This window comes from Psittacula echo (assembly GCF_963264785.1).
Source record: "Psittacula echo genome assembly, chromosome: 3".
Classification (NCBI taxonomy): domain Eukaryota; kingdom Metazoa; phylum Chordata; class Aves; order Psittaciformes; family Psittacidae; genus Psittacula; species Psittacula echo.
This window is the reverse complement of record NC_137736.1, coordinates 48,685,832-48,699,329: the sequence shown is the minus strand read 5'-3', so window position 1 is coordinate 48,699,329 and position 13,498 is coordinate 48,685,832. Positions and strand designations below refer to the sequence as shown.

At 37.2% G+C, this 13,498-nt stretch overlaps 1 protein-coding gene across 2 annotated transcripts in view; it reads left to right on the top strand.

Annotated features, from left to right (window-relative positions):
- MOSPD2 (motile sperm domain containing 2) overlaps positions 1 to 4,326 on the top strand; it is a 30,216-nt gene extending 25,890 nt beyond the window's left edge. For both annotated transcript variants that reach the window (XM_080612612.1, XM_080612611.1), the window contains exons 12-15: positions 697 to 793; positions 1,475 to 1,604; positions 2,494 to 2,596; positions 3,139 to 4,326. In XM_080612612.1, the coding sequence (XP_080468738.1) occupies positions 697 to 793; positions 1,475 to 1,604; positions 2,494 to 2,596; positions 3,139 to 3,285 (477 nt within the window). In that variant the 3' untranslated portion in view covers positions 3,286 to 4,326. The remainder of the gene's footprint in view (positions 1 to 696; positions 794 to 1,474; positions 1,605 to 2,493; positions 2,597 to 3,138) is intronic.
- The last annotated feature ends 9,172 nt before the right edge of the window (positions 4,327 to 13,498 follow it).

Below are 13,498 nucleotides of genomic sequence, written 5' to 3'. Positions count from 1 at the left end.
TGGCCTCATTTACTTCACTAAATGTGTGACTTGTTTTGAGTAAGGAGGACAAAATACTATTAAACTCGATTTTCAGACGAAATTTTTTATTCCGTTGTGATGTTTGGAGCAGATCAAAGAAATCTGGCTGAATTTATGCCTATTATGTAGCACCCTGAAGAGGGTAATAAGTAATACAAATCTTTGGAGCACTGACTGAAAAAGAGCTATGGCAATGGTTACTTCTTTAGTAACCTAAGAGTCTAAGCTCCGAAACAATTCAACTGAATCTGCAGATGTCACCATCAAAGGAATCAATGCAGTTTTGTTTGCTTCAGAAATACTGAGTTGACTTGCATCTTGATTTGTTTTTCCACCACACCTTTTGTGTTCTCTGCACAAACAAATAACTAAAGTTTCCATACTTTAATATCAAAAATTTTAACATATAGTGCATTTAATATTCTTGTTTCTTTCTAAATATGTATATAAGAGGGAAAAAAATAGTATATGCCAGAAAACATAGAAGTGGTTGAGAGAGAGGAAAAAGTGAAATACCAGTATCTGATTACTCCTACAAAATAAAGTATTTTAAAGATTTGTCTTAATATTTAAGCTTTTGGGGATTTTAGTTGTTGCAGAGTGAATGAGGTTATGAAACAGTCATACTTTGTACATGCATTTACTGTACGCTTGCTTAGTATTTCTTGTTTATAGGTGAGAACAACTGCTCCTGAAAAATACAGAGTTAAACCCAGTAACAGCAGCTGTGAACCTGGCACATCATTGGATATAATAGTGTCTCTTCATGGTGGTAAGTAAAAGCTTATAATAGATTTTTTTCAGAAGTCCAGGCGAGTTTTAACAGGCTAATGCTCTAGATACTAACATTTGTATGTGCTTGCTGGGGTTTAAGACTGACAGACACCTGTGTCTCCTTGCCTGTTGTATGGGAATGTTCCTATTTGAAAAAAAACATGGGTGTCAGACAGCATTAGAGTAACTGCCTGTACTGATTTGCTGCTCCACTTATGCATAAGCAGCTGTTGTCGGCAGCCTGTTCTGTTTCTTGTCTTCAAAAAAATAAAAGGCACAGTGGCAGGTGTCTCACTTGTGCTCTGTTATAGTGGGAGTTTATCTGTTATAAATCAGTTCCCTGAATTGTTGCAAGTTCGGGTGAATTTGCTGGAGAAAGCGTTTTTTACAGAATTCTGGATTGTGCTTGAATCAGTCAGAGGAAACTAATTCTGTAAAATTAAACTAAAATTTGGGGAAACTAATCAAAATTGTTGAGCTTAACATAATGATCTATTTTTACTTCTGTCCAGTGTCTGATGTCCTGCAATAAACGCTTTGTTGGGTTTTTCGTCTGTTGTTTGTTTGTTCATTTGGTTTTCTCCAGGATGCTTCTATAAGCTGTGTAATAATGTCATTTTATCTAAGGACACTTTTGCTTTCCTTTTTTTTTTTTTTTTTTTTTTGTCTTTGAGGGCAGGTTTTGCAGCTTCTCTGCAGGATCGTTTCCTTATAATGGCAGCAGAAATGGACCAGTCTTCTGGAGCAGGTGTACCAGAACTGACGCAGTTTTGGAAAGAAGTCCCTAGGACCAAAGTGATGGAACATAGGTGAGCATATGGTTTTCTACTGGAAGCAATTTTATTTTTGCCAGTATCCTTTGGCTTATTTACAGCATTTGCATATCATAATCAGTGAAGGATTCTCCAAACCCAGTTCGTGCTTACAGACTTCAGTATATTGCTGAGGCTTCTGCTCTGTTTTAGCTGATTAAACATAGATTAAAAGTAGTGGAGAATATAATTGTTGTCTCTTTAATATTACATGTGCAAGTACTTTATCTGAAGAATCTACTTAGATTGTATTATGCATATTTCTCCCTTTTTTGTTTTGTCATGCCGGGAAATTTTAGCATTTCTCTTTCCTGAAAATAGAAAAATACCACAGCCTCAATTTAACAGTTTCTTTAGCAAATAAATTCATTCCCACTCTGATTGACTTGCATGTTATTAGAGGAGCTTCTGCTGTATTTTATAAGTTGTGTAGGATTCCACTACCCTCAATTGTGGCTTGAAATTTTGTTCCTGTATTTTCAATTGTGGAAAAGGTGGACTCTATTAAAAAACATTGATGATGAGGTTTGAAATGGAAAGAAAACCTGTGGATTTTGTTTGCTTAGATTTTTTTTTTGTTTGGATAAATCGGTAGTAAATATTTGACTGACTAGCCCAGTACATCCTGTGCTATGAATTTAAAATAATACATTGTAACTGAGTATGCAGATAATTTTGATCTTGCTTTCTATATCAAAAGCTGTCAAAATGTAATTGTGGCCTGAGGAAGTCTTTTCAGACCATCATTGCAATAGTCATTTAGAAAACTAATTAACCAGAACAGATGATAAAACACACATAATAACTGTGCGATGGACTGTTTACTATTAATTATATGTTATATTAAATTTATGTTTGGTGAGCATTTTTTTTTCCCTTTTCACAGGCTCAGGTGTCATGTTGTAGAAAGTAGTAAGCCTTTTTCCCTAACATTAAAAGAGAATGCATTTAGTATTCCAGCAAAAACCAATGAAGATTTACATATACAGGTAACAGTGTATTCCTTTGTCTTGAATATTGAACAAAATTATAAAATATGATAGAGATAAAAGAATTTGTACTAAACCTCTTTGGTACTATGTATATTATACTATTTTAAAAGCTCAGCAACAGAAAGTAGCTAAAGCTGTGATAATGACTTAATAATTTTGTGATTGGTTATGTTTTAATAAAACGCTACTTTCAATGCAGTTTGCTCATTCCTCTTGTGTATATTACAGATCTGGGGTATCAGTGAACCTCAGTGGTATGTTTTTATGTTTTGGTTCCTAGTATAAAGATGTCACCTGCTTGATGTAGGTAGTAGGGACTATCCATAACTTAAAATTTGAAGTTCCTGTAGTGGAATTGGTTCCTGAAGTATGTAGTGATAAAAAAGGTACCATTAAGTGATCACTAAGATAAGTCTTCTTGTGTCCACATATATGTGTGTTCCCTCTGCCCTCCCCCTGTTTATAGTTACTGGCTAAATAACTAAGAAGTACTTTCATGTGCAGTAATTCTAATGAAGTGGAACTATTTCTGTTTTCAGCTAACTCATTTACTACAAATTAATAAAAGACTTCAAGAGCAGATTGATCGCTGCCTCTGGTTCCAGCAGTTATCAATTGTTTTATCATTACTCTCAATTACTGTTGTTGCCTTCTGCTTCTACCTGATGTGTACCCAGAGAAGCTAAAAAGAACTCCTGTGCACTGGATGTGCATGCCTGTCATGGTTGGTTGGAGTGGAAGAGATTGCAGTGCTGCACTCAGATTCTGGAACTGTCAAAACGAGGGTTGTTGTGAATGATGGTACAATTTGCTAAAAAAAAAAAGAAGAAATGGATGACCAGCAAAGGAAATTACTGAAAGTTGATGCTTGGAACATGGCACTAGGAAGATGTTAGAGCTAGGACCTATTTCCACTGTACAACTCAATAAATACTAGTGAACTGGAAGGTGAAAACCAAATACAACATAATTTAAGACTGTTTAGGGTTTGTTTTTTCTCTTAACTACTTTAAATACAGTATTTAATTTTTTTCATCATATTCATTCTTACGTTCAGAATTGCTCTCACAGAAGGTGCGATCAACTTACTGTATTCTAAAGGTCAGCCTGTTCAAGAAAATTTACAGAAATGATGTACAGGTAGATTTTTAACATAATCTGTGTACATGCATATATAAAGGAAGATATTTGCTGTTACTGATTATTTTGGTAATTCAGGCTTATTTCTTTCACTGTTAAATTCCTTATTTTTGTGCTTCTTCTGGATGCAGAGTTCTTGTAAATATTTCCTACCAAATAACGTACAGTCATATTGACCAGGAATATAACCCTTGTTTGATTCCAAAGATATTAATGAAATCATCATGATAAAACACAATTCCTATTTGTTGTTTGTTTGAAAGCAACTCTTAGTCAAATTGTGGAAGGAGTGTGAGAGTTGACTTTTGATGACCTGTTAACTGGTTCATAAAAGGCTAATAGCATAGTCAGTGTATGAACTTACCCTGAGATGTGCAATAAGCTTAAATTACAGATGAATTTATGAAAAAAGCAAGTCAAGTCAAAAAGCAAGGAAGACGAAATACTGCTGAAGGCAACATAAAAGTTACATCTGCCATTTCTCAGAAACTGGTGGAAGTGGTGTATGAAGCTAGTGAGAACTACTAAAAAGGATTCTTTGTACTCATTGCTGTAAATACATATATTAAAATGATAAACACTTAAAAAGAGACTGATGGTATCTTTCATACATTTAAAATTTTCACTCTTGATGTTTAAATATTTAAAATAATTTCTTTACTAGAATTAATTTTTGCTATAAATTGGCTTTGTAACAGATCGTTTAGTTTTGTCTGCTGATTTCAACAGATGAAGAGATCATTGAGGAAAAATAAAGGTCATGCTCTGCTTCTATTTTTGCTTACAGTATCTTTCTGGTGCATTGTAGAGGTAGTGTTGTTTCTAGAGCAAAGGGCAGTTTAAAAAAATACGTTAATTAACACATTAATAAAGCAGCGATACACTTAACTAAAAAAGTTACCATGTAAAAGGCAAGGCTACAGAACTACTTGGTGCACAGACTTCTTTTCTACAATGTTTTACCACATCTGCATTTTCTTAATTTGTCACTGTTGTCATTTCTGTTCAGTTTGCTTCTCAGTATTTTGTTTTCTTAATGAATTGGCAGCTTATATTGCTCACTGCTTACTCTGAAGCTGTTATTTAAATTATTTTCATATGCATGCAACTCGCACATGCTTAGCTTCCCACAAAATGGGTTGTTGTCTTGTTGAGAAAGGTAATGAAGTAGTTTGTAACCATAAAATAATAATGACCATGCTATTAAAATGTTGATTCCTTAATTTGAGTGGATTGAATAGCACTTTACTGTAAAATTGCAAGAAATATTTTCTTACAGTCTTTGCCAATATGAATATTTTAATGTTTTGGTGCTTTCATATATTTTCAGTATTTTATTACTATGCTGGTATTTTCTTTGTATGATGAATCAGATGAACATCTTTTCTATTTTAATATGTTTTAGAAAAATACAGTTACAAAATAAATATAAGGAAATATGTAGTCTTGAACGTTTAGTCTTTTAAAAATGGCTGCATGTCCTGAGGCTTTTGGTTTTCTTGTTAGTCTGCAGATACTTAAGATGAAGGATGGGTCAACCTGGTAATGACCCATAGTAGTAGAAATTGTGATGATACTTCTCAGACAACTGTAAAAGAGATGATCCATGAATTCTTACGCAGAGTGCCTAACATAATAACATGGCACATGATATTGGCAGGTGAGCACCAGCATGGCACAAATGATGCACAATACAAATATGTATAAACATTTTGGTTAAACTATTATGTAACATCACACAGTAAATGGAAAAAAATACATAAAAGAAAAAAAAAGGAATGGTAAAGTAACTTTAAATAGAAATTGACAGTAGTCTGCTTTTTATTTTTCTTCTCTGAGAGTGTGATGTTTTCTGTCACCTAAAACATATGGTGATCCATCAGTATTTTCTCAGTTTTTACTTGTTAGTAGTTGCAGGTTTTGTTTGCCAGGCTTTGGAAGCACAGATTTCAGCCAGTCCATTTTGGAAGGTTTTGTGTCTTAACACACTGAAGTTGCAGAGTGCACAGCATTCATGTGATATGATACCCAAATTTAAGAGACTAAACAGAAGATTGCTTTCCAGTTTTTATTTTTTCACAATACATGAGGCTTAGTTTATAAATCTGGGACATTTTAGAACTTTGGCAATTCATAAAATAGGATTTGATTATAGTATCAAGATACAAGATTTAATTCTCCTTGTAGATTGGCAATTGATCTTGGCTTTTACAATTAAGAGACAGCAATGACTATAATCCTAAATATTAGCAATTTCTGCTCCAAAAGAATACATACACTTTTCCTAGCAAGCAATTTTTGTGCCTAATTCTCGCATTTTTCATTTTATTTAAGCAAAAGATTAGATTTAAGACTTCCTAGATAGTGCTTTGTTCATAATCTCTTCCTCTACTTCCAGAGTCTTACTATGGGATAGCTCCAAATCATAGGCATTCCGGTGCCATCATTCACATTGGCTCTCATGTTCATCCTGAAATGATTTACTGTGGTTTAATGTTACAGTGTATTTGAATGCTTAATGAGCCCCATCCCTGTAAAGTGTTCAAGGTCAGGTTGGATGGGGTTTTGAGCAACTTCCTAGTGGAAGGTATCCCTGCCCATGGCAGGGGGGTTGGAACTAGATGAGCTAAAGGTCCCTTCCAACCCAAACTATTCTGTAATTCTATGATAAAAGCATATTTTACACAGGAAGATTTCATTTTTCAATAGTGACAGCAGGAGTTTTTGCATAAAGATGCAGTCATATTGGGGTATTTTTAATTAGATGCAAAGCCTAGGTATTTTAAGGAAAAAATGTGGGATTAGTCTAATTAGGGTAGGGGGAAATCTTGATTATAGCATTTTGATGCATCAAATAGGACCAAGAGCAGGGGAGTTTAATTGCCTTCCTATTTCATCACTGATTCCCTGCTGTAACTGATTTGTCTCTAATGTTTGCCTTCAAGTTATCTCAAGCATTTGTCCCTGCTTCAGGATGTTGGTTTATACGGCTCTTGTTGACTCCATGGGTTTTGGAGAGAGCATTTTAAGTCACTGACTGTGCTGTCTTGGGGATTTTTGTACTTTGGTGTAACTGGTCTGGCAGCATAAGGGTATATAGTGCTGTTCTGTTAAGAAAGGGCAGTGTTAATTCTTTTTCTATGGCTTTGTCGTGAAAATGGACATTCAGTCAGAATAATAAATTTGAAAACTGACCAAACAGCACTGTCCTGTAAAGCGCATCACAGGTGACTTTTAAGAGTTCATTGGTTTAGACCTTGTAGTAGTTCTGTAGGGTGTTCTGTTCAAGACACGATATGTCTATTTGAAATGTATGTATTAGTTTAAGAACAGCTATTCACTTCTAATTAGCCAGGAAGAGCAGGTTGAGTGCTCTTTTTTGAGGTCAAAGACAGCATCTTAAGTCAGTTTCTGAGGTGCATGGCTTACTGTTCCCTGGAAGATGGCTCACTGAGGAATTACTGGCTCAGTATTACAGCAGTTGCTACACGTGTGTATGTTAACACAGGTAAGTGATGATAGAATCATAGAATAGTTAAGGTTGGAAAGGAGCTTAAGATCATCTAGTTGCAGCCCCCCTGCCATGGACAGGGACACCTCACACTAGATCATGTCACCCAAGGCTCCGTCCAACCTGGCCTTGAACACCGCCAAGGACGGAGCATTCACAACTTCCTTGGACAGCCCATTCCAGTGTCTCACCACCCTCACAGTAAAGAACTTCCTCCTTATATCTGATCTAAACTTGTCCTGTTTAAGTTTTAACCCATTACTTCTTTTCCTATCCCTACAGTCCCTAATGAAGAGTCTCTCCCCAGCATCCTTGTAGGCCCCCTTCAGATACTGGAAGGCTGCTATGAGGTCTCCACACAGCCTTCTCTTCTCCAGGCTGAACAGCCCCAACTCTCTCAGCCTGTCTTCATACGGGAGGTGCTCCAGTCCCCTGATCATCCTCGTGGCCCTCCTCTGGACTTGTTCCAACAGTTCCATGTCCTTCTTATGATAGGTTAATGATTCAAATTAGCTGCTTTTCAGTATGCCTATTGGGCACACTTCAGCATCAGCAGCTTCTAGCTCTGTGTTTCCTGTAGCTGGTTAGAAGTGTAACCTTCTCTGTTTTCTTGATCATTTCAATCCCACTTTTCAATTCAAACCTCACTGTTCTTGCTTTTAACAGTCTTATGGTGAATATACAGTACTAAGCATTCTGCACTCCTATGTGTACAGTACTGCACATAGATGTAACTTGAAAAATGAAGTACAGAAAGCCCACCTCTCCAGAAGCATGGCAGTGATAAGAGGTTTTCCTTCTTTGCAGAGGAAGTGTGTGAAGTTCCACATAGAAATAGTGAAGTTCCTGAGCTGTATGAGCAAAGAGCAGCCTGCCAGATTTTTTCAACCAGGTGTCTCAGCTCCTGGTTTACTTCATTTGCAAGACTGGTGCATCAACCTACCTATTTGTCATGCTCCGAGTCACTTCTGTTTTCCTGAACAGTGAAAGAAGCACTGGGCTAACAGTTGAAGAGTATATTGAGGCATGATTGCAGCTGAAAGCGCTTGTTTTTTAGATTGCAGTAGGCAATTTGCTCTGCCAGTATTGCTGAAGTAAATAGTGAAGTCCAAAAACAAAGCCCTTTAGGGGAAAAAAAAGGCCCAACTATGTATCAGTTGCCAGTCATTGTAGTCTGCACCATGATCCAAAGTATGGCAGTAGCCCAATCAAAGGACTGCTAAATTCTCCCTAATACCAGTTCAGGGTCTCTTGATTTGTTAGTAATAATCTCTCTGTTCTATTGTAATTCTCTGAACACCAGTTGTGCTATATTAGCACTGTACCGGAGTTGGTTGAAATGTCAGAAAACCTGAATATGAAAAAAGTAACTTCTGCTTATTTATCTTTCATTTTCATTGATCAGCAGTAGAATGTATTCATTACTTTGCTGTCACTTGGTGGTTTTCCCAAAAATATTTTTGGAGGGTTTGCGTCCTGTTAAAAATATCTTGTTGGAAGGATGTCAAATTATGCATTCATTCATCTTGATTAGCCCATGAGATATGCCAACACTTGATGGTGATTCAGCTGGCAAGGAGCAGTGATTTCCTTGAAAGTATTCAAGGATTATTTTTTTTCATTTTTCAGAAACATGAAGTCGCTGTCCTTCATTTTTTCCTGTAGTTTTGGGCAGACCTTGCTCCTGCAGTAGATAAATCTTCACAAACTTACTTAACTGAGGAGCAAAAGACTTGGCCTATTGAAACTTACCTCAAGGAGCAGATAGTTGAATACGTACCTCCTGTTACAGATCCCACTACAAATAACAGGTTGCAGCTACTCGTGTTATTCCAGTATGCATGTGTATACTGTGAAGTAGCCAAACAACAAACTGGCGTTGCTACTTGATGAGAAAGTGAGTGATAAAGATTCATCCCACATACTAGTTGTGTCTAGAAGGTCAGGATGTTAAGGAGAAGCAATGCTACATAATGAAGCACTCTTCCTACCACAGGCTAAACAGTCTCTCTAGCAAAAGTGTTCCCCTAATTCTGGGCCCAGGAGTGGAAACAAAAGGAATCGTGATAGGTTTTGATTCAGATCCATTCCTTAGATTAGTAAAGAAATGATTCAAGAGAACTCAAATTCAAGTCTCCACTATCAGTCCCACCATGGCCAACGTCCCATTTTGTGTTTATGATGAAATCTGAATTAAGATATCCTCCGAGTAATATGAGGCAGTCTTACAAATTCCATGTGGTGTTTAATTATTCAAAATTACAACTTTCTTGTATTTCCCTAGCCCTGTATCTGTTAAAATCACTGCCAGCTCCATTTTTCACAGCTTGGAGCTGTATCTGAACACCTGTTCTTCAGGCCCCAGGGAAAATGTCAGAAATGAGGAACACCATTTAAATAAATATAGATTACAACAGTAGTGTGAAAAAGAAGTATAAACAGCATTTGTTAAGCTTTTATTTTCTAGAATGCTAAACTGGATAAATTGCTGAAAGGAAAAGCAAATCTGGGCAAACACCACAGATGCTTCATTAATCTGGTACACTAACACTTACAGATTGATGCTTAACCTACTGGCACCTTCATTTCTATAAACCCCATGCCCTGAAGTGAATTTTCTTGCACACAAGTAGCATTTATCGTATTTTCCTTTTTCTCTTTTTTTTTTTTTTTTTTGAATTTGAACTTACAGCTGATGGTGATGGCTCACAAAAAGATTTTGTAGTGCTTTCTGAAAGAAAGTAGCATTTTCTTCTGGAGTCCAGTTTAGTGGGCTTTGTTCTCCAAGGTGGATGTGAAAACATAGCTTCTCAGTCCAGTCTGGAATTAGGTGGGAAACCTCAGAAAAAAGCAATGCTTGTTCACTACGAGAGTGGTGAGACATTGGAACAGAGAAGCTGTTGCTGCCCCATCCCTGGTTCAAGGCAAGGTTGAACGGGGCTGGGAGCAATGGTCTAGTGGAAGGTGTCCCTGCCCATGGCAGGGGGTTTGAAACTAAAGGATCTTTAAGGTCCCTTCTAGCCCAAACCAGTCCAGGATTCATGCTAGTGTGTTGCAAATTTTAAATACAATCCTGAACAAATATATGTTGATGTATATGTAATCCTAGATCTTGCTATTCTAGTAGACATTGTGATTGATATGACACTTCTTCACACCCCTCACGCTGGATGTGTGTTGGAGTTTGGATTAGGTGCTAAGTCATTTATTTCTAGCCCATACGAAAATACTCGAATAGACCTGTACTGGCTGTTCCATACTGGTATATGGGTGGGGAAAATAGGGAACTCTGAGACTTCAGAGAGAGCATAGATTTAATCCAGCAATTTCCCAAATTGAGGAGAAAATGCAAAAGCATCAGAGGAAGAGCATCTAATTCTTTTCACTACTCTGGGCAGATGCATCTGCTGGAAGTGTTTTACATGAGAAATAAAAAGGTAACCAAGGAAAGAGCTGTATCTTGATTTTGTCTGCTCTAAGCCGTACATTCTAAAAACAAAGTAGACAATTAGATTTTGTGCTCTCTCCATTTTCAGTGAGATTTGCCTTCCATTAGGTGTTACACTTTGGAAATATACATGGGGTTCCTTCATCACGCAGATACTGTCTCATAGCAGTCTGGCCCAATGGATGGCGAAGCTTGCAGATATGCAACATTAAAACAGGAATATGCCTGCTTTTAATAGTTCTCCTTACAATTATTTACTGTAATTGAAAATGCAATGTTGATTTTGTCAATCCCTAGAAAACTGAAGAATGTGTGGAAAAGCCATCCTGTGTTTGCAGGAGATTCAGAGACAAGAAGCATGATATTGTAGAATATCTTCAGTTGGAAGGGACCATGTTAATTAAGGCATTAGAATTTTTAGAACTCTTACAGTTGCAAAATACAGAGGAATTTTAAGATCTTAATAAACTTATTACCAACTTTGCAGCAAAAATGCACCTTCTAGTTTGGCTACTGCTAGTCAATCGTGCCATTCCTCAGCAAATCCATTCTCAGCCCTCAGCTCCCTGGCACTCTAGGAAATATTGCAGATTGACATGATTTTAAGTTTTGCAGGCAGAATTAAGAATCAGGGCAAATGGTTTTATACATGTTGGTGACTCAGTATTCCCAGCTTCGTTGAATAGTGGCCAGATTTATTGGTAGTACTCAAACCTGTGGTTCAAGTCCTTTTAACTTCTCTTTTTAAGTACTTCTAAACTTGCAAAGAATAAAGAAATACTGCAGTCTTCTTTCAGTTGGATTAGATGCTATATCTTGGGTGAAAACTTCATGGCTAGCTTACAGCCTACTCAACCAGGGGAAAATAAATTTCCAGAGTTTCTTTTTGAAGTGTTCCCACTGCTGAAATTCGGGGAGATGTATATCTTCTTGCCAAAGCACCTGTTTCTTTGGTAGAGTTTTCTAGATCTGAGTCATGCTTTAGCAAAACAGGATTGCAGTCTTTTGCTAATGAAATGTGCTTGTCTTTTGCAATACGTTGCTGCGTATGAATCATCAGGAATGGGAGAGGTGCACAGATAAGCCTCCAAAGAAAATAAAATGCTAACTCAATTTGTAATAGCAGACTCTTTAGGGTAGGTGTTTGAAATATGCCTACAATGCATCCTTCTTTCTGAGGGCAGACTGCAGGTAGCTGTCTGGAGTAATGAATCCTTTCCCTTCTTGCTTTGCTCAGCATGCTTTGAAAAGATGCAGGAGGGGAATGTCAGGGCACTCAGATTTTAATACCTTCCCTGTGATAGTACTTTAAGTTCTTTCTCCTATAAGAAAGTACCGATAATTAGTGAAATTATGCATTATTTCAAATCTCAAATGAAACATGATTCCATTTCCTATCATTTCCAGTAGCATAGTGCAAGGCTCTGAGTGATTGGTGGGTAATGACATGTGAGAGGAGTCAAGCACAGTGCAAGAGAGACTCCTACTTTCCTTTGAGTCTACAGGTATTTTTCCAAGTACTGTTTTGCCTGCATGTGCGAAATTTCCATCTAAAAGATACCCCATAGCAGATGAGCTAGTCTGCCTCCTGTGCACGGAGTATGCACCGCACGTCTGATGGCCTCATGCAGGACTGAGGCAGAGGCCTCCAAATTCGCACAAGTGGGGCACGGGAGTGACAGACACCTTCTAATTTGCTGTGTACCAGCATAAATTAAGTTCACTGTCCTCCTGGGGCAAATGAAACACCCTCCAGAAAGCAGTAGTCACAAAAAAATATGTGGGAATTGCTTTGGTAGCCAAATTGAAAATTGCTTTGAACCATGCTGTGAAAATGCTGTCTTGACTAGCTAAGTTACTCGTCACTCACCTGAATGTAATGATGGTCAGATGTACATGTGAATGTCCTCCGAGGTAGATTTGGCAGCTCTCAAATCAAAATGCACGTTAGGTGCTTTCAGTCATGTTAATAAATGCCAGGGTCGTTCTTGCTGACCTGTCTGGGCCAGCAAACAGGACATCTGGCTTGCGCTGCTCTGAAAACATAGCCTGGCTTAACCAGAGAGATAACTGCTTTTGTACTGTCTCCCACACAAATTTCAGCCTGGAAGTGCAATGGTGCTTCAAATAAAGCTCTGTCATGCCAGCAAAAATGGCATTCATACGTTTATAACACTGGAAATTTTTAGGCTGAATAGTGACTTGAACTCAAGAGAAGTAAAAAGAGAAATAGCGGAATATTTAGTCATCAAATCACCAGTTTTGTCAGTATTTCCCTTATATCAGTGAAGAGACAGACTAGATACAAAACTTGTTTGCAGAGGACTGCAATTTTGGTTGCAGTGTATAAGGAAAAACAAGTCACACAAAAACTGTAAGTATTGGATTGATACAGGAGTCTTCTACCTATCTCAGCTAAAAAGAAAATAGTAGTAAGTACTGGTAGCTATCAGAACTGGTTGTGTCTACACTGATGCTATTCTTGTCCAACTACTGATATGAATGGGAGTTTTCAGTTTTAAATATAGTATGAAATGTTGAAAAAGATGTATGCCTGAAACCGGTGTTCTTCTTGAGTGAAGAACTTGGTACCAAAAAGTGATCTCAACCATATTCTTTGACCTGATGTCCAAAGCTGTAAGCAAATGATATTTCAAGGTTTTTATTCTATACTGAAACATTAGATTAAATATTTTTTATTTTAAATTTGTTGAGTTAAATTTCTATGTGATTGTATTTCTCCTCTAGGAAAAATGTAAAGAGCTCTGCAACATCAAAAATGAGTTGCAAACTCTGTATC